This window comes from Bos indicus, chromosome 5 (genome assembly GCF_029378745.1).
Source record: "Bos indicus isolate NIAB-ARS_2022 breed Sahiwal x Tharparkar chromosome 5, NIAB-ARS_B.indTharparkar_mat_pri_1.0, whole genome shotgun sequence".
Taxonomy (NCBI): Eukaryota; Metazoa; Chordata; class Mammalia; order Artiodactyla; family Bovidae; genus Bos; species Bos indicus.
In genome coordinates, this window is record NC_091764.1 from 9,156,709 (window position 1) to 9,182,649 (window position 25,941).

Genomic DNA, 25,941 nt, shown 5'->3' on the forward strand with positions numbered 1-25,941 from the left:
GCAAGGAATGGGGAGTTAATGAGGGTGAAATCCATTCCAACTGAGCCATCTGAGAACTGGGTGAGCCTCACGTGGTCCTGCCACAGAGCGCAGCCCTGCTGCCACAGCACGTGTAAGAGCAGCTCTGTTCTCTCGTTGTTTGTATTTTGAACTCAGGCTGAGCCTGGAGAATCCATGGAGGGAGGAGCCTGGTAGGCTACAGTCCATGGGGTCCCAAAGAGTTGGACACGACTGAGCTAGCTACCTGGAAACCTTCTCTATGTGTTAAGGAGTAGCATCCATTTATTGTCATATCATAATACATGTGCTTAAAAATCTTAGCAATGTTATCCAGTAACAGTGTTACCAATGTTATTTCATCTAGTAGAAATGTCTAATAATTGTAAAAAGAAAGGAAAGGAAGGAAAGAGAAAAAAAAAAAAAGTATCTTACTAGTGATCTTTCATCTGGCATAAATAAGAGGCTAAGCCCAAATGTCAAAAAAAAAAAAAGGCAAGTCAAATTTGCTGTTTGCAATTTTGTTTGTTTTGCCGAATCCTTTGGCTGTTTTTGTTTTTTGAACCGGCTCATAAAGTTAATACTTGGTCATTCCATGAAACTCTCTGTAGTCATCCAGAAAGAATCGAACATAATTACTACCATTCCTATTCTCATGTGTTTGCCCTTCCCGAAAGATTTTCCAAAGTTCAGGAAGAAGAGTGTTGAATTATAGATGAAGAATTTTACCTTCAGCACTGAACAGGAAAGATTTGAGTTTTGCAAACACAGTGAAGCCCTTGCTCCACCAAGGGTGGACCTGACCCTCACACTGTTCTCTTACGCCTGTAAGCACGCCGTGTCCGGGAAATCTTCCTTCCCTAGGTCCTGTTCCATAGGTCTCGCACATGCATTCCTACACCTTTAGTCAAGAAGCTGGCAGTCACACACAGTCCATTCTGGCAACAACAGAAGTGATTGTTGGAATTCAGAGGCTTCCTCTTTCACAACCAGAAATGCTTTCCATTGAATTCACAACAACAGCATTTTGCACTTATGTTTTTGTCTCCTCAGAGCACTCTGCCACCGTTAACGAACTAAACCAGCCTTTGCCATTTTATGATGTCTCACTAAAATGAGGCTGCTTTCCTTTGTGGCAGTCACTTATGTAATGTTGTATTCTTCTAGCAAACACTGCACTTAACTAATGTAAATTCATTTTTAAATTGTGGGCTCAGAAGGAAAATTTTCCCAGAATATATTTTTAATGCTGCATCCTTACTATACCATTACAGGGAGCATTTTAAACTATAAAGCCATCTAAATTCTTCCGTGTAGTCTTCTCTAAGTACTTGTAAATTATTTATAAAGACCTCCCTCAAGTAAATGTGTTGTAACTGCCAGTGATGGGAATGGAAATTGTCTGTTCTGTGAACCCTATTACTATTTAATTATTTGTATACTGCTTAATGATTGGCTTACTGATAAAAGACTCCATCAGCGTACAAGAAAAAGCTGCCGTTGGCAGAGAAACTCTAAATCCTAAATCTGCCATGTTTTAACTCTGCTGTCTCTGATACTGCTGGACTACTTTATTTTTTTAATACAATGATAATTAGATTTATCTGTCTATTGTAAGACACACAAACATATACTTTTCTGCCTTCCTCTAGGGGAAAATAAAATAAGCTTCATGTCATGGACCACTTTATACAAGTGCTTAATGGGCTCATTCCTAGGAGTTTGATCTCAAGTGGGAAGGGGTATCTCTCTGAAAATAAGCATATGCACACTTTCAAGTTTAGACACAGATGGAATCCTCAAGACCCTAGGAAAAACTCAATAAACGTTGGTTGGTTGCCTCCAATTTCTATTCTCGTCATTCTTGGTAAGAGCCTTCTAACTCCTGTTTGAGGAACCACCATATTCTTCTATACTTAACGCTGGGCTTAGACTAGAGTTGCACCTACCCCCAACACCAAAGGTAGGATACCTGGACTTCTTGATTGGTTTGGGGATAGACAGATGCTCAGGACCAAGCTAGCCTAGCTCATCACACTGTGATATGTTCACCACAGGGGTTAACATAGGGTCATCTGTATTTGTCCAATCAGAGTGAACTTGGGGCTTTTCCTGGAAATTCTGATACAGACTCTTCCCCTTGGATGGTATCGTGTGGTGATATGAGACTTGAAGCTGGTACAGTCATTTATACCCTTAAGAGAAGAGCCTAGGGTATCTCGAGGAGGCCCACGTGGAGCTCTCAGAGGAGTCTGTAGAAAACGGTAGAGACACAAGCGAACCAGGGACCCTGATCCTGCTGGAGTCAGGAGCATTAAGCAGGGAGCAGATGGAACTGCTGTACCAAAGGGATCCCACCACACAGGGCCTCCAAACTATGGGACTGCTCTTTGAAGCTCCTCATCACCCTCATGTCCACAGTTGGGTGGGTGGGTGAGATTAGTGGGCAGATCTGGGCTGTGAGGTCACTTAGGGGCCCAAGATCTTCCTATCTTGTCCTGTCCCCCAACCGCCTACTGTCTTTACATTGCAAGGTAAAAGCGAGGTCACTGCCCTCCTGTCACACCCATGTTCCAGATGCAAGAAAAAAAAAAAGAAAAGTAGAGGGCATGAACCTTATGTTAAAGCCCGCCAGGCTCCTCTGTCCATGGAATTCTCCAGGAAAAACTACTGGAGTGGGTTGCCTATTCCTGCTCCAGGGGGTCTTCCCTCCCACATTGCAGGCAGATTCTTTACCATCTGAGCCACCAGGGAAGCCCTACTTTAAGGCAGGGTTTATCAATTTTAGCCCTAATGATATTTAGGAGGTTGTGATTCTTTACTGTTAAGAGCTGTTCTGTACATTGTAGGATGTTTAGCAGAATCCCTGACCTTGACCCACCCACTTGGGGGATGCCTGTATCGTCCCCCAAGTTGTGAGAATCTAAAGTGTCTCCATTTTTGCAAAATGTTGTAAATTCATCCTCCAGACATTTTGCAAAATGTCTGGAGGATGAAATAGCTCCCCACTGAGAGCCACTGTTTCAAAGATATGCTATGGAGTTGAGATATATCACTTCCATTCACCTTCCAATAGCCAAAAGTTAGTTAGGTGGACCATACTGTGTTGTAAGAGAGGCTGGGAGAAATATTTCTAGCTGGGTGAAATGGTGCCTTAGTAAAATTAAGAGTTTATTGATGAAAAAGGAGTTATTGATGAAAGAGTTGGAGAAGGCAATGGCACCCTACTCCAGTACTCTTGACTGGAAAATCCCATGGACGGAGGAGCCTGGTAGGCTGAAGTCCATGGGGTCACACAGAGTCGGACATGACTGAGCGAATTCACTTTCACTTTTCACTTTCATGCATTGGAGAAGGAAATGGCAACCCACTCCAGTGTTCTTGCCTGGAGAATCCCAGGGATGGGGAAGCCTGGTGGGCTGCTGTCTATGGGGTCACACAGAGTTGGACACGACTGAAGTGACTTAGCAGCAGCAGCAGCAGATGAAAGAGTTATTGATGAAAAAGGAAGCAGAGGGAGTTCCCTGGCAGTCCAGTGGTTAGGACCATGCTTTCACTGCTATGGGCATGGGTTCAACCCCTGGTTGGGGAACTAACATCCCACAAGCCATATCACATGACCAAAAATAAATAAATAAACTTCATACATCTGTTTTTAAAAATGCAAAGTAAAAACAAATTAGACAGTGGGATGAATGGAGAGAGTAAACATATATGCTGCTGCTGCTGCTAAGTCACTTCAGTCATGTCCGACTCTGTGCGACTCCATAGACGGCAGCCCACTAGGCTCCCCCGTCCCTGGGAGTCTCCAGGCAAGAACACTCGAGTGGGTTGCCATTTCCTTCTCCAATACATGCAAGTGAAAAGGGAAAGTCAAGTCGCTCAGTCGTGTCCGACTCTTAGCGACCCCATGGATTGCAGCCCACCAGGCTCCTCCGTCCATAGGATTTTCCAGGCAAGAGTACTGGAGTGGGGTGCCATTGCCTTCTCCAAACATATACAGTACCATATGTAAAATAGATTGCCAATGGGAGCTTGCTCTATGACCCAGGGAACTCAATCCAGGGCTCTGTGACCACCTAGAGGTGCGGGATCGGGAGGGAGGGGACATACATGTACCTATGGCTGATTCTAGAGGGAGGGGACATACACGTGATTCATGTTGCTGTATGGCAGAAATGAACACAATATTGTAAAGCAATTGTCCTTCAATTAAAAATAACTTTTTTAATTTAAAAAACTTAAAGAAGGGGGAAAAGGATTTAGGGGACAATTAATCTTTGCCACACAGTCTTACTTTTGGACTTTTCCATCATATAAGTCAATAAGCTACCTTTACAATTTACACCATTTTGAAATGAGTTTTCAGTCACTTGAAATTTGAGACCGTACTTGATAAATGTGCTACTTTCCTCTTCCAACATTGTGCGTTGAAATGTACTGAGCATTATCCACAGCAGAGGAAAAAGATAAAAGGAATGATACCTACAGTTACTGAGAAGCTGGGTACTGGCTCAGAAGGGATTGAACAAAACAGCTGAAATGAGGGTATTTCTTATCAAGTCTCTGGTTGAAATGGAAAGGCCGTGGTTACAAGGGCCCACAGTCGCTGTAGTCGTTAAGAAAGAAGACAGTATAATTATGCAAAATTGTCAAGATGAGAACTGCAGGCGTCTTGCATTATTCCGCTTTGAACTGCTGCTTTCCAGTTCTCATTGAAAATGCAAAAAGCTTCTAGTGGCTCCTTTATATCTCACACAAAAGGATCATTGCTTACAGCCAGCTGTTTTCCAATTGTATTTCTATGAAGTTAGCATAATTTGACATTAGAACTGCCTGAAGGAAGAAGGGGGTGACCATGTTCATGGGCATTCGAGTATGGAGTAGTAATGGAAAGAGCCCCCTTCTTACAAGGAGACAGTCTCCTCAAAGTTCATCCTGAAGCCAGTAGTTCTGAATTCAAAACACATTTCCCCACAAAAACACTGTTTTTGTGTTACTGGGTTACTACAGAAGTCCTCCAATATCGAAAAGAAAGAGATGCATGCTTCGCAACAGTACAAAAGAAAATGCTGCCAGGCAAAGAAAGGTTTATCTGAAGGTTCTGACTGAGAAAATCATCAATAAAATCTTCAGGGAAGAGGTGACTTTTAAATCACATTTACAAGGGGAAGAGAAAGAAAGGGCATTCCAGGTTGAAGGACCGGCAGTTCAAAGACAGAGCATTTTCAATTCTCTGTGACAAAGAGTAAGTATCGACCAGGAGAGCAGCACAGGGTTTATGGAAGTCAGGATGGGGCTGTGAATGCCACGATCGAGTTTGGAATTCGTTTTACATTGCTGCTGCTGTTGTTGAGTTGCTCAGTCGTGTCCAACTCTTTGTGACCCCATGGACTGCAGCACGCCAGGTCTCCCTGTCCTTTATTATCTCCTGGAGCTTGCTCAAACTCAGGTCCATTGAGTCGGTGATGCCATCCAACCATCTCATCCTCTGTCATCCCCTTCTCCTCCTGCCTTCTGTCTTTCACATGGAAAGATATTCTATCTTTAATGACTTTTTTACACTGGCAAGTCATTAAAGGGTTTTAATGAGAATCATTAAAATGGGATCAAATGCCCTTTTAACAATTATAGGAAGACTGGTCTGACATTGAAGGTTCAGTAGCAAGAGAGATTAGATTTCTTACCTTTAGAGTATGGCAACATTTAGAAAGACAGAACCAACGAGAGTGACCAGATGAAGGCAAACGGGCAGCACCCAGTGGCCCAGCGTTCATGGGAGGTGGAGAAGGGATCAAAGATGGCTCCAGATCAGGCTGGACTCCTGACGAAAGAACAGGCCTACAGGGAGGTGAGGAGATCAGTAGGTGTCTGTCCCAAGGATCACAGAGCTGAGGTAGTTATAGTTATGACCTTATAGTACAGTGTGTGGGCTGCGCTTATGTTTCTACAAAGTTCATCCAAGTTGTGTCCCTGTAATTGAAGGAAAACAATTTACTGAATTTTATACTGAGTTTCAAAGTCTTCCTCCAAGGTTACTCTCTATCCTTTTTTGGAAATGTATCTCCACATGTTGAAACTGTGCCAGGGACACCAGTGTTGGTGAAAACATTGCATTCCAGTGCCAGACTCTGTGGCCAGAAGCTCTGTTTTACTGAGGTAGCAGTAATATTGAAAGCATAAGGTTGGACTGCAGGGTGTCTGAGCAAAGGAGTACAGAGAAAAAGCCTATGAAGTGTGTGCTAAAATAATATCAAATGTGATTGAAACGAAAACATTTGTCCTTGAGAATCTTGGGGCAGATGAAGGGACAGGAGAAAATAAAGAAGGATCAGTAACGCTGGAGAAAAAGCAGAGGGAACCCAGGGAGAGTTTAGTGGGAAGACTGTCATTTTAGTTTGGAGAGAGACAGAAGATAGATGGATGGATGGATGGATAGGTGAGTAGGTAGGTGGATAGGTAGGTAGGGCTGCTATGACAGAATACTACCGACTTGGTGGCTTAAACCACAGACATTCATTACTCACAGTCCTAGACACTTAAAGTGAGAGATCAGCGTGGTCAGGGTCTTAGGAAAGGCTCTCTTCCTGGTTAACAACTGCCCCCTCACTCTATCTTCATGTGGCATAGAGAAAGATCATGACTCTTCTTATAAGGCTCCACCCGCAAGACCTAACTACTTCCCAAAGACCCCACCTCTTAATACCATCACACTTAGGGGTTAGGATTTTAACATATAAATCTGGGGAGCACACACATTTAGTCCACAACAATGCCAGCTAAGGCGGTATCGAGAATTACCTGGCAGAGTGAGGGCTTCTAGAGTTTCTTCTGATTGCCATACCCAACCTCCCTATTTTCATCCCTTCCATAGACAAAGCCATCAAGTCAACCAAGCCTTTGTAAAGCAAGGTGGATGGTAGGGAAATCTGGAACACAAGGAAATAGGGGCGTCCATGTGTCAACACTCTTCTTACTCCCTGAGCAAAAGAGGATGGCAGATTCAGTGTGTCCAGGGTGGATCAGATGGAGATGAGTGGGATGGGAGGCGAAGTCTGAAGGACTATGTGTAGTGATAGCTCACTTCACCTAGAGCTAAATATTGGAGCATCAGGGCCAGATCAGACTACTAGGAATTGGTTGTTGGAATAAACCCTTCAGAAAGGAGACTCCTACCATTTAATGTGAAGATATATGTGAGAAGTCTTCCGCTCAAAATTAACACCTGAATAGGAACCATGAAAGACAGATTGGCCCCAGACCATAGGCTGTCTGCCCCACGAATCATATGAGAAGAGGCTTCCCAACTGGCAGAGAATGACCCTCCCACCTTCGGAGTTGCTCATAAGCTGAAACTGACCGAGTAATCACCTAACCAATCAAAGGAGGTCTTCATCCTCATCCCTGAAAATGGAAATGAGACACGAGCATTCATCTGGTCACCATCCTGGGATCCTCAACACTCCTTTCACCTGGCAGAGTCAGTGCTTGCAAGCCTCCCGTCTACAAGGTGAGGTATAATAAGTGTCTTAGCAAATCCTCTCACTGTAACTTTAACGTGATTTCCTATCCTTCGCTCTAGATTGGAAAGAGTGGAAAAAAGAATGCAGGAGTTTGGAGACTAGGTGGAAGCAGAAGAAAGAAATCAGACTATATTTTTTTCTCACAATGAAAAGGAATTCACAGAAAAATTATGAGTGGAGGTATAGACACTACCTCTCTCCAACAACCAACGGATATTACCGTATTTCCAACAACAAATCTCAAAGCTGAGGGCCTCCTTTTCTCTGTTTCCTCATTTCGAGCAGCATCAGGAAAGTAGATTCTCCATACATAATATGTCCAAGTATACCCACATTAGCTCAATATCTGGAAAGAAAGGTCCATAAATCACAGTTTTGTTTCACACTATCCTAGAACCACAGTAATAAGACTGCAGGTAGAACTCTCCAGATCACCTTCTCAGCTCTGAGTCATTTGATGTCTTGACTTCAGGAACAGGAGGATGTGGAATATTGGATGTTGGGTTCATTTCCCATCACACACCTCAAGACCATCTCTGCAGGTAGAAAAGAAAGAAACTCCTTCTCTTTCATCTTATACAGGAGTAAATTCTTCAGTAATGAACCAGTTGCTCAGCGTGGGTGTTCTTTCCAGAAATAAATCTGGCACTAGGGTCAGCTTGGAACGACTTTTTCCCATTTGCTAATGGTGGGCACCAGTTGTACAAAGTGATTTGGGGGAGGGTCTGACACACAGATGCTGACTTAGATGTCAGTCCTTTCACAACACTATAATAAATATGAATAATTAATAAAATATGTGCCAAGTACATTCTGAAGAACTTTCAAAAGAGAAACTCAATTTAATCTTCACAATTCTCTGAGCGAGGTATGACCAGTCTCACCACTTTAAGGTGAAGGAACTATGGAATAAAGAGCTTAAATAACTTGCCCAAACTACACAGCTGGTAGCACAGCCAAGATTCAAGTTAGTTTAGCTCCAGGGTCTGTACTTATAAACAGGATGCTAACTTATTTCTCCAAATATCACACAGAGCAGCAGGTTCAGTGTCTGAAGACCTTGGTATACATTCTTGGGGAAAAAAAAATCAGCCTTTCTAAGCCCCAGTTTTTTCACTGGGATTGTTGTACGGATTAAAGGAGATTATATAATTTATCATATATATGTAATATGTTTATATATATGTTATGTTTGTGTGTTACATATATGTTATGTATATTGTACATGTTTTATATGAAAGTGTTAGTCACTTAGTCGTGTCCAACTCTTTGAAACCCCATGGACTGTAGCCTGCCAGGATCTTCTGTCCATGGAATTCTCTAGGCAAGAATACTAGATTGGGTAGCCATTCCCTTCTGCTGAGGGTCTTCCCAACCCAGGGATCAAACCTGAGTCTCCTGCCCTGCAGGCAGATTCTTTACCATCTGAGCCACCAGGGAAGCCTGTACATATATCACCTTCACGCACTCTACAGATATAAAGGAAGATTATTATATTAAACCTTGCAATGGATCTTACTTTAAAAATTATTCTCAGCTAGCATTTCATTTTCACTAATTTTACCTAGAACCCTAAAACACCTGTACATAAATATTATCTTTTGATTTCATGCTATATGTTAACATTTTAATCAAAAAAAGCAAATTTTTGAAAGATTTTGCTTTGAATAACAGTGTAATAATTTTTAGGAGATTGGAAAGAATATCAGTTTTTTCCAAAATATTATTTTCTAGATCTATTTAAATTAAACTCTCATCCTCAAACCATGCGAGATAAACAACAGAATTATCTCTTCAATTTTGGTTGCTGTATTACTTTTCTGTTGCTACCAAGATAAACAATCACAAAGTTAATTTTAAAAATAATACTTGTTTATATAGCTCTGTAGAAGTCTGACACAGGTCTCACTTGACTAAAATCAAGGTGTCAGCAGAATTGTGTTCCTTTTAGGCAAGAATCCATTGCCTTTTCCAACTTTTTTTTTTTACCTTTTTATTTTGTCTTGGGGAATAACCAGTTAAGAATGCTGTGACACTGCCAGGTGAGTGGTGAAGGGGCTCAGCCAGACACACAAGTGTGTCCGTTCTCCCCCAGACTCCCCTCCCATCCAGGCTGCCACATAACATCGAGCAGAGTTTCACGTGCTGCACAGCAGGTCCCTGTTGGCTATCCATTTTAAATATGCAGTGTGTGCATGCCCAGCTTCTAGAGGTGACCTGCATTCTGTGGCTGGTGGCCCCTTTCCCCATCTCCAAAGCCAGCAGTGTGGTTTGTCTCTGCACCCGTCTTCTATTGTTACATTTCTTTCTGACCACAACCAGAAAAGGGCCTCTGTTTTCTCACATGACTAGACTGGGTCCTCTTAGACAATCCTCTCATCTCAAGATCCTTAACCTTAATTACATTTGCAAAGTCTCTTTTGCTATATAAGGTGACATATTAACAAATTCCGAGGGTTAGGATATGGCTATCTTTTGAGGGAAATATCTCTCTGCCTTCTATAATTGTTTTTGTTAGGAACAAAAAACCTAAATTTTATATGAAAGAGGACTGTCAACATATAAAAGTTTGGGGGTGATTTTACTACAGTGTTCTAAAATTCTCCCAAGTTACAACAACTATTATGACAGAAGGAGGTAGAGTTCAGTTAGACTGATTTCAGACAAAAAGAGAGCCTGACAAATGGTGACTGAAGGTAGCGGTAGTGAGAACAAGACCAGATGATACACCTGAAAATCACCCAAAATGCGGCAATGAATCTGCACTCTTTGTAACTGCAGTTTATCGTTGGGCGGGAAGAACCTTCTTTCTAATGCTAGCTCATCATTTTCTAGCACTGAAAAGTTAGAAACATATACTATTAGAGACTAGACAGATATCAGAAAAGAGCTCTTCATTTCTACCACAGTTAGAAAAACAAAAAGATCCCACCCCCTTTTTAGGATAAATTAAACAAATAAAAAGCCAACTGTCCCAAGTCTTGCATCTGTTTCAATAGCAATAGGGATTATTGAAATGGTGTTGAAGGAGGGCTGTCAGTATTTAGATCATGAAGGGTTCCATGAGCACTTGTTCCGGGAACAGAATATAAGCAGTGTAATCATAGACATATGGAGTTCCTGAGGACAGCAGCCCAACTTTGTAGCTTGCCTATACCCCTGTGGTATTTACAGGCTTACAAAAACCTAATGGATATTTGGATGCCACGCATGGTATCTAGTAGTTGTACTCAAGAGCAATGGCAAAGTTAGGGAGTCTCATTCAGTTCAGTTCAGTTCAGTTCAGTCACTCAGTCGTGTCCGACTCTTTGCGACCCCATGAATTGCAGCATGCCAGGCCTCCCTATCCATCACCAACTCCCGGAGTTCACTCAGACTCACGTCCATTGAGTCAGTGATGCCATCCAGCCATCTCATCCTCTGTCGTCCCCTTCTCCTCCTGCCCCCAATCCCTCCCAGCATCAGAGTCTTTTCCAATGAGTCAACTCTTCGAATGAGGTGGCCAAAGTACTGGAGTTTCAGTTTAGCATCATTCCTTCCAAAGAACACTCAGGACTGATCTCCTTTAGAATGGACTGGTTGGATCTCCTTGCAGTCCAAGGGACTCTCAAGAGTCTTCTCCAACACCACAGTTCAAAAGCATCCGTTCTTTGGTGCTCAGCCTTCTTCACAGTCCAACTCTCACATCCATACAGGACCACTGGAAAAACCATAGCCTTGACTAGACAGACCTTTGTTTGCAAAGTAATGTCTCTGCTTTTGAATATGCTATCTAGGTTGGTCATAACTTTCCTTCCAAGGATAAGCGTCTTTTAATTTCATAGCTGCAGTCATCATCTACAGTGATTTTGGAACCCAAAAAAATAAAGTCGGACACTGTTTCCACTCTTTCCCCATCTATTTCCCATGAAGTGATGGGACCGGATGCCATGATCTTTGTTTTCTGAATGTTGAGCTTTAAGGCAACTTTTTCACTCTCTACTTTCCCTTTCATCAAGAGGCTTTTGAGTTCCTCTTCACTTTCTGCCATAAGGGTGGTGTCATCTGCACATCTGAGGTTATGGATATTTCTCCTGGCAATCTTGATTCCAGCTTGTGTTTCTTCCAGTCCAGCGTTTCTCATGATGTACTCTGCATAGAAGTTAAATAAGCAGGGTGACAATATACAGCCTTGATGGACTCCTTTTCCTATTTGGAACCAGTCTGTTGTTCCATGTCCAGTTCTAACTGTTGCTTCCTGACCTGCATACAAATTTCTCAAGAGGCAGATCAGATGGTCTGGTATTCCCATCTCTTTCAGAATTTTCTACAGTTTATTGTGATCCACACAGTCAAAGGCTTTGGCATAGTCAAGAAAGCAGAAATAGATGTTTTTCTGGAATTCTCTTGCTTTTTCCATGATCCAACGGATGTTGGCAATTTGATCTCTGGTTCCTCTGCCTTTTCTAAAACCAGCTTGAACATCTGGAAGTTCACGGTTCACATATTACTGATGCCTGGCTTGGAGAATTTTGAGCATTACTTTAGTAGCGTGTGAGATGAGTGCAACTGTGCAGTAGTTTGAGCATTCTTGGGCATTGCCTTTCTTTGGGATTGGAATGAAAACTGACCTTTTCCAGTCCTGTGGCCACTGCTGAGTTTTCCAAATTTGCTGGCATACTGAGTGCAGCACTTTCACAGCATCATCTTTCAGGATTTGAAATAGCTCAACTGGAATTCCATCACCTCCACTAGCTTTGTTCGTAGTGATGCTTTCTAAGGCCCACTTGAATTCACATTCCAGGATGTCTGGCTCTAGGTCATTGATCACACCATCGTGATTATCTGGGTCATGAAGATCTTTTTGTACAGTTCTTCTGTGTATTCTTGCCATCTCTTCTTAATACCTTCTGCTTCTGTTAGGTCCATACCATTTCTGCCCTTTATCGAGCCCATCTTTGCATGAAATGTTCCCTTGGTATCTCTAATTTTCTTGAAGAGATCTCTAGTCTTTCCCATTCTGTTGTTTTCCTCTATTTCTTTGCTTTGATCGCTGAAGAAGGCTTTCTTATGCCTTCTTGCTATTCTTTGGAACTCTGCATTCAGATGCTTATATCTTTCCTTTTCTTCTTTGCTTTTCACTTCTCTTTTCACAGCTAATTGTAAGGCCTCCTCAGACAGCCATTTTGCTTTTTTGCATTTCTTTTCCATGGGGATGGTCTTGATCCCTAGGAGTCTCATTACTGCCTATTTTATCATTTCTATAAAATTATGTCTTGTCATGCAATGACCAGGATTTCTAAACCATTAAGAAACTAAACTGACAAGGATTTGCTTTGTGGACCAGTCCCTAAAACAGAGCAAATTTAAGTATGCAGAGTTCTACTTTACAGAAGAGGCGATCCTTACTATAAAAAGTGTGCGTGTCCTTAAAGCATGGGTGTATCTCATAGTTACGTGGGTATATTTCCATTAAGAAGTCTCAGCCATACTTAGGGAGACAGGAGCAAGGTCTAGGTTCCCAAAGAAGTTGCTAGTGAGCTAATCAAGAGATTAGGGCCATCTCCAAAGGGACCAGAATCCAGGGCAAGACTTCAACCAGAGGACATTTATGAAATCAAGCCAAAGAGTGGATGAAAATGAAGAAGAGTAGAGAAATTGGAGAATTAATGTAAGACTTTGGATGGCTGGACAAAGAAGATGCTCAAATGTGACCACCTTGGGTACATAAGCTGTTGGGCTTAGACAGTCAAGATTTAATCCAGGCACAAACATTGAAAAAGAGGACTTCTGACAACCTGTGGAGTGGGATAAAAGATTTGCAAACCATATGTCAGATAAGGGGCTAACATCCAAAATATATAAGAAACTCATACATCTCAACAGCAACAAATAAAAGTAGAATTTTTTTTTAATCCAATTAAAAACGGGCAGAGGTTAGAATGATATTTTTTCAGAGAAGATACACAAATTACCAACAGATCCAGGAAAAAATGGATGATTAGTGATGATTAGATCCAGTGCTAATCATCACTAATAATCAGGGCAATAAAAATCAAAGCCACACCTACTAGAATAGCTATCATCAGCAAGACAAGAAGTACAAGCGCTCAAGATGTGAAGAAAAGGGGACCCTCATGCACTGCTGGTGGGAACATAAGTTGGTGCAGCCACTATGGAAAACAGTATGGAGTTTCCTCGAGATAAATTAAAAACAGAGATACCATATGATGCAGCAATTCCACTCCTGGGTATGCATCTGAAGTAAAGGAAATCACTATCTCAAAAAGATGTCTGCAGTCCCATGTCCTCTGCAGCATTACTCACAGTTGCCAAGACATGTAGGCAACCTATATGTTTGTCAACTGATAAATGGATAATGAAAGTGTGATAGATATGACAGAATATTATTCAGCCACACAAAGAAAAGACGACAACATGGATGGACTTCAAGGGCATTATGCTAAGAGAAATAGGTCAGATAGAGAAAGACAAATGCTGTATTACCTCCCTTTTATGTGGATGTGGAGTCTATTTTTTAAAAAGAAAGACTCCTAGAAGCAGAAAGTAGAATAGTGATTGCCAGGGCCTGAGGAGCCAGGGAAGTGAGGAGTTGTTGATCAAGGGGTACAAACTTCTAGTTACAAGATGAGTCAGTTCTGGGGATCCAATGGACAGCATGCTGACAGTGTTGTGTTCTATACTTGAAAGTTGCTAATAAGATAGTAGAGCTTAAATGTTCTTACCACCAAAAAAAGTTGTAATTATGTGAACTGACAGTTGTGTTAACTAACCTTATTGTGGTAATCACTTCTCACATGTACATCAAGTCGTCACATTGTACACCTTAAACTTACACAATGTTATGTGTCAACTATATCTCAATAAATCTGGGAAGAAAAAAAGAGAAAAAGACCTTTGAGTTCCTGCCAGTCTTGGTTATGATTAAGCTGGGAATTTTGGCTATAAAGTAAGTGGTTTTGGTGCCTGTATCAGGAGGAATCTGCAAAGGCAAAGCCTCCCTCTGCCCATTCATACTGCCCCAAACCTGCTCCTGTTCCAGCCCTCTGGAGGGGTCATTAAGTTATAGAATACCTCTGAATTGGGGTGGGAATGGCAGATTCTGCTTTTGACAGTGTTACATCCCTGACCTCACCACCCCCCTCCCTCCCCCTTGCCTTCTTGATTCACAAACAGGAGGAAAGGCGAGCGACATGGGGCTCTGCACGTACGGTTCCTTCTGGCTGGTTCAGATGACTGACTTCAGATGACTGACTCTTTCCTGTTACTCAGTTGTTAGCTCACACCTGGCCCCCTCAGTCAGTGAGAACCTAACTAATCAGTTTTTCTGAGTCACCTTGTTCTCCTGCAGGCGTTGGTCACATCAGAGATCATGTTGAAATCTGAAAGGATCTTGGTTTTTAATTTGCTTGCTCAAAAGGCAGATGCACAAGGAATTTGCTGGTCATTTACTGTGTGAAAGGAATAAACGTACAGTCACCATGCTTGTCTTGCAAAAGCCTGTGCCTTAGGTTGATGGAGTTTCCACACGTGAACATAGGAGCCATCAACGCTGATTTGGGAGTGTTTAGTACCACGGTATTTTCTCAGTGCCAAGGTGCAACTGGAGGCTTGACCATCTTTATACAGTGTAAGGGGCTGCGATGGAGGAGAGGGGCAGCTTGGTAGGCAAGCCAGGTCTCTGTACCAAAAATCAGCGTTGCCTGAGAGCAGCAGGCTTTTCTCATTTTCCTCTTCATTGGCAAGTATTCACAGCGGACTTTTTTTAACTGACCAACTATTTAGTTGACACACATGGTTTCTCATTTCTTGATCTGCTTTTAAAGATATTCTTCATTTTGATTAAAATCTTAATTGCAAGCCCCTTGACTGGATGTAACATTAAAAACAAAGAATGCAGACTACACGTATTTAAGTAATCTGGGCTTTGGGGCAATGGGAAGACAGAGAAGTAAAGGTAAGGAGGCCCAGATTATTAGGCCCTAAATAAGTTCCACTTATTTATTCAACAAAAATTGAATACTTCTGGACACTGTTTAGTAAATTCAATTAGTGAGTACGGCAGACAAATTTTCTGTCCTTCAGAAGTTATGTTCTGCTGGAGGATTGGAAGAGGGGTATAAAAACCACCTTCTTTGGTCTGCAGCTGTACATTCTAAAAGTACATGGGCATTAGAGTAGAATATCTGTGAAGTTTTTTTACAGCTCTCCATGTTCTGAAAGAAAGGAAAGAAATTTTGGAAGGCATGGCAGGGGAGTAAAATCATGGATGATTTCTTCCTCTTTTTGTTTATCATTGCCCCCTGATATTTTTCTATAATGAACATGCATTGCCTATCAGACGGAAAAATGTTTCAGGAAACAGTAGATTTTATTATCAAACTTGGGCATTGGTTCTTGATAACCTGTAGGGGGGTCATTCATCTGTTAGTAATGCGAACCATCTTATCCATCCATTGTCTTACCTAGCAATGAGACTTGGGAAACTGCCAAGGGAATCTTTCCCCTGCTCCTTTTCTCATTACTTTTGGGGGTGCTACCAGCTTATTCGCTTTTCCTTGAACCCTTGAAGCTCTTTTCTACCTAGAAATGTTCTGGCACAGATCCTGGGTATCTCTCTCTCACACACACACGCACACTCAGACACACAGCCTCTTCTCGCCCTTCAGTATTCACATCTCACTGTCAGTGTTCCCTCTGCAGAAAGGTCTTACCTAAGTGATCTAACTATATGATTCCATTCCTCCCTCATCCTCACCATACCACCCCGGGAGTCTCTATCATACATCAATCTGCTCTTTTCTTCCAGAGCACTCTTCTCAAGTTATACTTTCACATGTATTTCTCTTCAAGTTCATTGTCTATTTCTCCCACAAGTCTGAAGTTCTATCCTGAAAACAGGGATAGTCTGGTTTGTTTACATCTATATCCCTAGGGCCTATTATTGTTTGAGCAAATGAGTAAGTGAAAGAACAAAACGGCTCCTTTGTCCTCTCTGTCAAGAATTTTATTCCATGCAGTGGTATACTGCAGCCGGTTTCTTGCCAGCTTACAAGAGCCAACTGCTAAATTTTCAGGAATTTACTAAGCCAGTTGTTAAACAGTTAGCTTGAAATTGGCCATGCTGAGAATATTTATACCATGAACATTAGCAAATGCTACATCAAGACTTTTTTTTTCCCCAAAAAGGAGGTTTGCCAGCACACCACTGCTCTCATCTCCTAAATCCAACTACAAACATTGAGATATCATGACCAAAAATACATGGCCCATAGGTTACTTAAAATCTTTCAACAAGAAACACTTGAAATTTTTAAAAATACTAAACATATGCTACACAATTACTTTCCTATATGAAACACTTACTTTTTATAAACTCAATTATAATCTAAAATATGTGTCTCTGATCTCCTAAAGTTTTTGTTTCTATTTTTCAGATCCTTATGTGAAGATTCATCTGATGCAGAATGGCAAGAGGCTGAAGAAGAAAAAGACAACAATTAAAAAGAATACACTTAACCCCTACTACAATGAGTCATTCAGCTTTGAAGTACCCTTTGAGCAAATCCAGGTAATGTTAAACATATTTTGTCTTCCCCTTCGATTTCGTTTCTTCAGACCGCATAAATTAAACACACAGACCTTGTAAACTCTCAGTGCACATGTCTCTACTTGAACTGCCATCCTTACTCCACGCACATTAGATGCTCAAGCTACATGAAGAGGGAAATGATGAAATACACAGCATAGGATACGCTGCTTCATCAGCAAAAGCAGCAGCATTCTGGTGAGCAGAAATAAAGTAGGAAAAAGAACACCAACAGAACAACTCTGCTAATTCAAAAAGTACATCCACAACCGTTAAAAGGTCAAGAAAAAATGAGCTTTAACTTTTGACTCTCAAGCCACAGTATTTCTCATTATCACCTCTTTGTAGCAAAAAATAAAAATAAAAAGTGAGAAAAGAAATATCTTGGTTGATGCTAGATATGCAGCATAATTAATCTTTTACCAGTAGAAAAATTAGGTCAAGTTGTATTTTCAATTGTTTAAATTCAGATTCCTGTTTCTGAGTTGGAATGGATGGTTATTTTTGTAAAGAAGGAACCTTAATTTGCTAGATAATATTTATTATGATTGGAAGTATTCTATTAAAAGACCTTGCAGTTAATAGGTTCAAAATAGGATCTACATGTAGCCACAGAGATAGCATGTAATCTTACTACTTAGGGCTTCCCTTGTGGCTCAGCTGGTAAAGAACCTGCCTGCAATGCGGCAGACCTGGGTTCGATCCCTGGGTTGGGAAGATCCCCTGGAGAAGGCAAAGGCTACCCACTCCAGTATCCTGGTTTAGAGACTTCCATGGACTGCATAGTCCATGGGGTCACATAGAGTCGGACACAACTGAGCAACTTTCACTTTCACTTATTACTTAGCAATTCTTAAATATGCTTGGGTTTTCTTATCTCATAGTCCATAGTTAGGCTATTGGATCCAAAGTTCACATCCACTAATTATAGGCTATTTTTACTAACTTTTAATGGGTGGCAGAGAGTCAAATTGGTTAAAGCAACATTATTTTTAAACTTTATAAAATATTTGATGTGGGTCTATCTTTTCAGTCCTATGGAAATTTGCTTGTGACTTGAAGGAAAGATGAAGGGTGGGCAATTAAAAACTACAGCATGGAACTTTCTACAGGTTCAGAATCACAAAAGTCAGCAAATAGTCTTCAGTTGCATATTTTTACTTTTAATCCATTCTTAAAATACAGTACTTTAAGAATGAATCACTCTTTTATTCCATGAAGAAAGTTAATATAATAGCCACATTTATTGTATACTTATTTTGTACATAGGCCCAAGGTACATACTTATGCACTTTACCTGCATAAGCTCATTTAATCCTTATGCTGTGAAAGAAGCACCATTATTACCCCAGTTTTATATACGTATAAGGAAACTGGGGGCTTGCCTGGTGGTCCAAGGGCTAAGAATCCAACTGCCAATGCAGGGGACACAGGGTCGATCCCTGGTGCAGGACGATTCTACATGCCACAGGGCAACTAAGCCCATGAGCTGCCGCTACTGAAGCCGCACGCTTGAGTCCGTTCCCCGGGACAAGAGCAGCCACTGCAATGAGACGCCCTCGCACCACAACTAGCGAGCAGCCCCCGCTTGCCAGAACTAGGGAAAGCCGGCACGCGGCAGCGAGGACTCAGCACAGCCAATAAAGAAATAGTTAAATAAGAAAAGGAAACTGAGGCTCGTGTGTAAAACAGGAATAATAACAGAACCCAGGCGAAGCGAGAAGCATGTAGAAGCATCTGGAACAGTGTTAAGCACATTTGAACACTCAGGATATGGTTCCCACCATTATTATTCACAATACTAATATTCCCTTCTCTTCAAATTAGCATTTTATTAGAAAATGGATCTAATGCTCCAACAGAACTCTGTAAGGATGGGAATATCGGTGTTGTCCAGTCCGGTAGCCACCAGCCATAGGTGGGCCATGAGCACCTTAGCCACTACTGTAACAGGGGACTTCAATTTTAATTTATTTAAATTTAATCAGCTACCTGTCGGGGAGGAAACGGCAACCCTTCCAGTATTCTTGCCTGGAGAATCCCATAGACGGAGGAGCCTGGCAGGCCATGGTCCGTAGGGTCGCAGAGAGTCGGAAACGACTGAAGCGACTAAGCAAGTGCCTGTGGCTAGAAGCTACTGTATAATATAGGCCAGTTTTTTAACTGCCAATAATCCCACCATCCTCACATCAGTTCACAGTTTTCATATAACCTTTCTTATATATATTTCCGCATGTCAGCAGATTGTGGCAACCCACTCCAGTGTTCTTGCCTAGAGAATCCCAGGGACGGGGAAGCCTGGTGGGCTGCCATCTATGGGGTCGCACAGAGTCGGACACGACTGAAGCAACTTAGCAGCAGAAGCAGCCGATTGTACACACTTACTTACTTTCCATAGCTGTTCTACAAGTAAATGACATTGCAGAAGATTCCCTGTCCCCAGTCACTTGTTTACTAGTCTGAACCAGTGAGCTCACTGCTTTGGACCCACTGGCAAATTAAGACATCCAAAATTTCTCTGACAATTTATTTTGCAGTATTTATTTGATGAACTCTTTTTTTTTTTTTTTTTAGTTCTGAGACATTAGTCCTATGGAAATTAACACCTCCTGGCATTTTGTGCTTTAATTCCACAAAACTATTTAAGGCAGGACATTGCAATAAAAAATCCGATTGTAAATCTATTCCTTTGAGCTATAATTCTATACATTAAAAGAAAAAATACATGTCCCTTTTCAGCTATAAATTTCAGCAAATGCAAACGTATTGAAAAATGAAGCACATTAGAAACAAGATGTGTGCTGGGTTTCTGGGGCAGCCTTTCAGAGAAGATAACATTTTGTCAGGACAGAGAGAGCCTGATACAGAGTCCATGAGGCATGAAAATAATGAGCACGCCTTTGACTGTATCCTGTCTTCTCCGTTCTTTGAGTCAATTTGCTCTTTTTTCTCATTTTTCCCCCAAGAGGCTGCTTACCTAAGCTTTGCACTTCCCAAGAGAAAATAATTGAGCATTTAACATGCTGTGATAGGGACTTAGGTTTCATTTATCCTGAGGTTATAAGACTGTCTTTCTGCCTCTATCTACATGAAACATGAAAGAAGCAAAATATACTGATTCCCCAAATGACATGAAAATGTAGCAAACCATCCCTCTACTCCCCAAAAATGTATATGCTACATACACAGCTGGAAAGTCCCTTATAAGGATATTTTGTCCTGGTTGCTACTAATCAATACGTTCCTGCTGCTGCTGCTGCTGCTGCTAAGTCGCTTCAGTCGTGTCCGACTCTGTGCGACCCCATAGACGGAAGCCCACCAGGCTCCCCCGTCCCTGGGATTCTCCAGGCAAGAACACTGGAGTGGGTTGCCATTTCCTTCTCCACAATACGTTTCTAGGTGAAACCAAAACTCACTCCAACTATTCACTCCAACCTCCAAAACCCTTGTTCCCTTTGTCCATGATGCCCCTAGTGTCTCTGCCCCCAGCTGGCATCCAGATAAATCACTTGGGAGAAGTGCTCAGAGCCACCATGATGCTGTTCTTGGTCCCAAATGCCATCCAGTAAATAGGTCTTTCTCTTGGTAATGGAATCAATCCACGGCTGCACAAAATGGAAATTTGCTTCCTTTACTGCCCGTGTGGTGCATTCTACATTCTCAATTCCACTTTCAGAAGTGATCATTTTTCTCTGATCTGAAGCTTTGTGTGGGTGCCTCTCTCAGGATGTTCGTACAGAGTGCAATCCTCAGACAATAGAGCAGTAAAGGGCCACAGCTGGGCAGGATCTTCATTTGGCCCTGGCTTCCATCGTTACATTTTCTGCTTCTTTTGACTCTGGCCACCAAAAGTTATAAATTTCACTTAACTCTAAATTTGTCCTTTTCCTGCCTCAACTCGAGATGAGGCCCTCTTCCATTGCACCAAACCCAGTGGAGTCCCGAGAGGCCCCTCCCTACCCAACGGTATCCCTGACTTCTCAGAGGCACCCTGAGAAGCTCCGTGAGGTCACCGGCACAAGTCGAGGGAACCCAGGGTTTCCTGCCGCAACCCGAGAAAGACCTCGAGAGTCCTTCTTCAACGAGTCTTGAGGCCCGATTTTCCCTTGGTTTCTAGGTTGGAACCATTGCCTATTTTGACTAAGCAAATCAGTTACTTAGAAAGAACTAAAATGTACTTTTAGAAAGCGTTTCTTTCATGTCAAATTGGCCTAGATTTTCTTTGACCAGTTAAAAAAGTAAGGCATTAAATACGCCATCACAATATTTCTCAGCCATTAAAAACAAGGAAATAATGCCATTTAAAAAAAAGGAAATAATGCCATTTGTAATAACGGGAGGGACCTAGAGTGTCATGCTGAATAAAGTAAGTCACACACAAAAGGAGAAATATCATATGACATCCCTTCTATGTGGAATCTAAAAAGAAATGATACAAACGAACTTGCCAAACAGAAAGAAACAGACTTAGAAAACAAACTTAGGGTTTCCAGGGGGAAGGGATAATCAGGGACTTTGGGAAGGTCATGAACACACAGCCATATTCAAAATGGATAACCAACAAGGACCTACTGTATAGCACATGGAACTCTGCTCAGTGTTATGTGCCAACCTGGATGGGAGGGGGGTTTAGAGGAGAATGGATACATTTGTATGTATGGCTGAGTCCCTTTGCTACTCACCTGAAACTATCACAGCATTGTTAATAGGCTATACCCCAGTGCAAAATAATAAGTTTAAAGCTTGGAAAAAATAAAATAAACCCTCACAACCTAATGGAATCACTGGAGTAAATCTTGTCAGCTTAAAGGGTTATTTCCATCTGATGTCAATGCTGGATACACAGTTACTTCGTTTTTACTGAGAGAATTTATGAATGAGAAAAAATATAGTTAATTACTACTTATTGAAGACTTTCCCTCTATTGTCACACTTTATACTCACAATAATCATCGATTAGCTGAAATTCTACAGTGGTTTTAAATTAAACTATGCTGGCTCTTCCCACCTGAAATAGGACTGCAGTATATGGTTGCTTTGAAAACTGTAACCCCCCCCCAAAAAAATGATCTGAGTATTAATGTCAGAAATTTTGTTGATAAAACAATGGAAACAAATGGATTTAACAGTGAACACAAGTTGACATGGGCGGCATGGCATGGTATTTTACAAGATGAACTCCGGAAACATATAAGAAATGAACACTCATTTCTTATATGACTTCAGGCAGGTGATTTAACTCCTCTGAGCTTTAGCATCTTATCTGCATGACAGCAGTTAACAGGATCTAATGTAACTGAGCAGTTCACATGAAAGTCTTAGAACTGTGCCAAAAGAAACATTTATTAAGTATTTTGAAGATGCTGATGATGTAATAATGACAAGAAAGACTGGACTTGTGCATGTTCCAAGTCATTTTCAGCCTTGTCCTGGTACTTTCAGATTGGTTCTTCTTATCTCCCAATTGCTTGGATCTCAAAGAAGCTTGGTGGTAGGACTGTACCTCTAGAGCTGGATGATTAATGTTTATTTTGTGTCCTCTCTCAGAAAGTGCAAGTGGTGGTAACTGTTTTGGACTATGACAAGATTGGCAAGAACGATGCCATCGGCAAAGTGTTCGTGGGCTACAACAGCACCGGGGCGGAGCTGCGACACTGGTCAGACATGCTGGCTAACCCCCGGCGCCCCATCGCCCAGTGGCACACCCTGCAGGTAGAGGAGGAGGTTGACGCCATGCTGGCAGTCAAGAAGTAAGGGGAGAAGAAGCCTTTCTGTGTTTGCCCACATAGTGCTCTTTAGCCAGTATCTGTAAATACCTCAGTAATATGGGTCCTTTCGTTTTTCCAGCCATGCATTCCTAACACAATTCAGTGGTACTTCAAATCCTGTTTTAATTTGCACAAATTTAAATGTAGAGAGCCCCAAAGCCCTTCATCATACCACTGCCCTCCAAATCTACTCTTCTTTTAAGCAATATGATGTGTAGATAGAGCATGACGGAAATTCTTTATTGTATCACACCGTTGTACATATCAGTATGCTAAAGATTTATTTCTAGTTTGTGTATTTGTATGTTGTAAGCGTTTCCTAATCTGTGTATATCTAGATGTTTTTAATAAGATGTTCTATTTTAAACTATGTAAATTGACTGAGATATAGGAGAGCTGATAATATATTATAGGGTAAATAGAGTATCATCTGCATTCCAGCAATCTCAACTTGTAAGGCACTAGTACAGTGAAGCTGACATCTTAAAGGACAACTTAAACCTGAGCTTCTATTGAATCCTATGAGCACCAAGATACGCTTGCACCACAGATTTGGTGGGTGAATCCAATTTTGTAGAATTTCTTCACAGGCAAACTAGCATGATCTGAGCAGCATCCAGCCTGACCTCCAGGAAGCACAGCCACAAACAGAATAGTATCCGTCTGTGCATATCTACAGAGCTTAAGTCAGAGCTTCACTCTGACATTCGCAGAAGCAACTGACCAGTGGTTGATGATTCCATGTTACTGCACATAGAGTAACGACTTGATGGTATTCCGTGTGTGCGTGTGTTTGTGTGTGTGTGTGTGTGTACACACCCGCATTTGTCTAGGGATGGGAGGGGTGGGAAGAAGCAGAGGAGAGAAGTCGGCATTTCAAAATGTTGCCTGACTATTCAAGAAGAAAAGTAGCTCTCCGTCTCACCTTCATACACAACGTGCACCCTGTGAATTCCGTTCCAGCTGTCACACCTACAATGATTCCAAAGGTTTGCACATCGACTTCATAACAAAATATTTTATTATACCGGATTAGAAGGAATGCAGAGTATTTTTAACACAGCAATCTGTGCTTAGGACACAAAATTACTTGGTGGTAAACAGACAGTATTGTAATCCCATCAAAAGAGGAAGGAAATAACTAGCCATAGTTTTGAATGCACCTCCATTAAAGCCAAAACAGACAGTTAGCTAGTGATCTTTTTATATGCTCTTTTTACGTAAATAAGTTTTAATTTGTCCTTTAAAATTAAAAAAAAAAGGTGAAACACAACCAAGAACAAGTTCTAGTAAACTGAAGCAACCTCTTATGTATACTAGATGCTTGATTTAGGAGGAGTTTTTACATGTTTTCAATGTTATTATGTAGTAAATGGCACTATTATGAAGCTACTAGTCATTCCATAAGAGTCTTAAAGGACTGCTCTGTGTAACACTGTGACTGCCGTGTGTGCTTAGACATGTAACGTAGTTTCCTCAGTGGATAGCACTCAATCTATTCCTTAGTGATATTGTAACAATACTGCCATTCCCTCCTACTGCACTGCCCAAGGTGTGTGTAGCACAAACAGTTCTCATTACAAAGGACCAACTCAGCACCGAAAAGCTATGCATAGGACAAGAACGATAGAAAGCAAGAGGTGGACCACACAGCATTTTGTCAAGCACTGTGCAATATATCATATTTATCCCCACTGCAGCAGACCACCACTTAGCCGAAGGGCAGCCTCTGATCTCCACTGCACCTAGCCTTTGCTCCCACCAACCTCTGTGGTTCCTTCTCACTCCCAGGCCAGAGAAGGAATGCTCTGAAGGGAAAGTCCGTCTTCAAAAATACCAAAACAAAATGGAAGGAAGCTAAGCATTAGCCTCACGTTCAGGCTTTTGGATTTTGCCATGGTTCTTAAAACCTCAAAGAGAATTCAAAAAAGGCTAATGGAAAGCTTCAATCGTAGGGCTGGCTGTTTCCTGAGAGAACTAGAATTCCTGTCTAGTTCTTTCCTTATCAAAGCAGAGGCCAGCCCTTTGGCCTTTCAGCCCAGTTGTAGCAGAGTCCTGGACTGGGATAAACCTGAAGGACGAAGGGAGAATAAGACCTCTCCCTTCTGTGGATGCTCCACACTTTTTTCAGAAAGTAGACAGTAGAAAATGCACAAGTCCTGATGTGAGATTAAACATCTGCTTTAAAAAAAAGATTCAAATGAAACTCCTTCCGATTTAAAAGATAAGCCCCTACTAAAGCGAGGGAGTTGACTTTTTTAAGTTCCTTGAATATCAGAAATTGACATTTGAGTTCACTGTATTCAGCTTTAAGTTGTTCGCACCGAAACACACATTTTGAAACAAGCAGGTTCGAGTTGCCAAGTACACATCATTTCTTGCATTAAAGCACGACTAATGCGTTCTCTTGCAACACTGCCAGACATGGGACACTGTCACCATAGAATCAGCTGGTACTACATCTGTCACAAGTCAGTGACCGAACCTGCTGCAAGACTGAGATTCATCCTCCAGTAAGCCACATGCACCCTTCTGACAGAGCTGTGTCAAGTATTAGAATCTGATGCTCTAGAACGAGCCTAGTTGCCTTCGTGTATATTTACTGCCTGCTTGAGTGCTTCTCTGTGTGGATTTTCCCTGTATCTTGTAGAAATGTTGGGGTGTTTTCTTCTGCCATATGGCTCGTGGCCTGCGAGCCAACTACTTTAGCTGTATTTTACCTTCATTTTTGATGAGGTGGTTTAAATTTTGTTTCATTTCGTGTAGTGAATTCCACAGTAGTTTTCTGACTGTTGTTAAAAATGACTTAACATATTACACAGATATTCAATAAAAATGTTTTATTTCCTGTTGATGTTGCTGCCTTTCAACTCTTTTTCTTACCTGACCCTGGTAGGGAGTCCATGGCCTACTGACTTTGGGGCCAGCTGGAAACAGAGGCAGCTAAACAAAAGCTTGCCCTGAATGCCAGCCCCTGCGTCTATGACGACAGAATGGCTGGAGAGGGAAAACTGCCCAGAGAGCATTCGGCCGTTCCTGCCCAGTGTTCCTGGGCAGTGTCATT

At 41.6% G+C, this 25,941-nt stretch overlaps 1 protein-coding gene across 3 annotated transcripts in view; it reads left to right on the forward strand.

Annotated features, from left to right (window-relative positions):
* The window catches only part of SYT1 (synaptotagmin 1), a 611,214-nt gene extending 585,483 nt beyond the window's left edge, over positions 1-25,731 (forward strand). For all 3 annotated transcript variants that reach the window (XM_070788847.1, XM_070788845.1, XM_070788846.1), the window contains 2 exons: positions 16,958-17,091; positions 22,657-25,731. In XM_070788847.1, the coding sequence (XP_070644948.1) occupies positions 16,958-17,091; positions 22,657-22,863 (341 nt within the window). In that variant the 3' untranslated portion in view covers positions 22,864-25,731. The remainder of the gene's footprint in view (positions 1-16,957; positions 17,092-22,656) is intronic.
* The last annotated feature ends 210 nt before the right edge of the window (positions 25,732-25,941 follow it).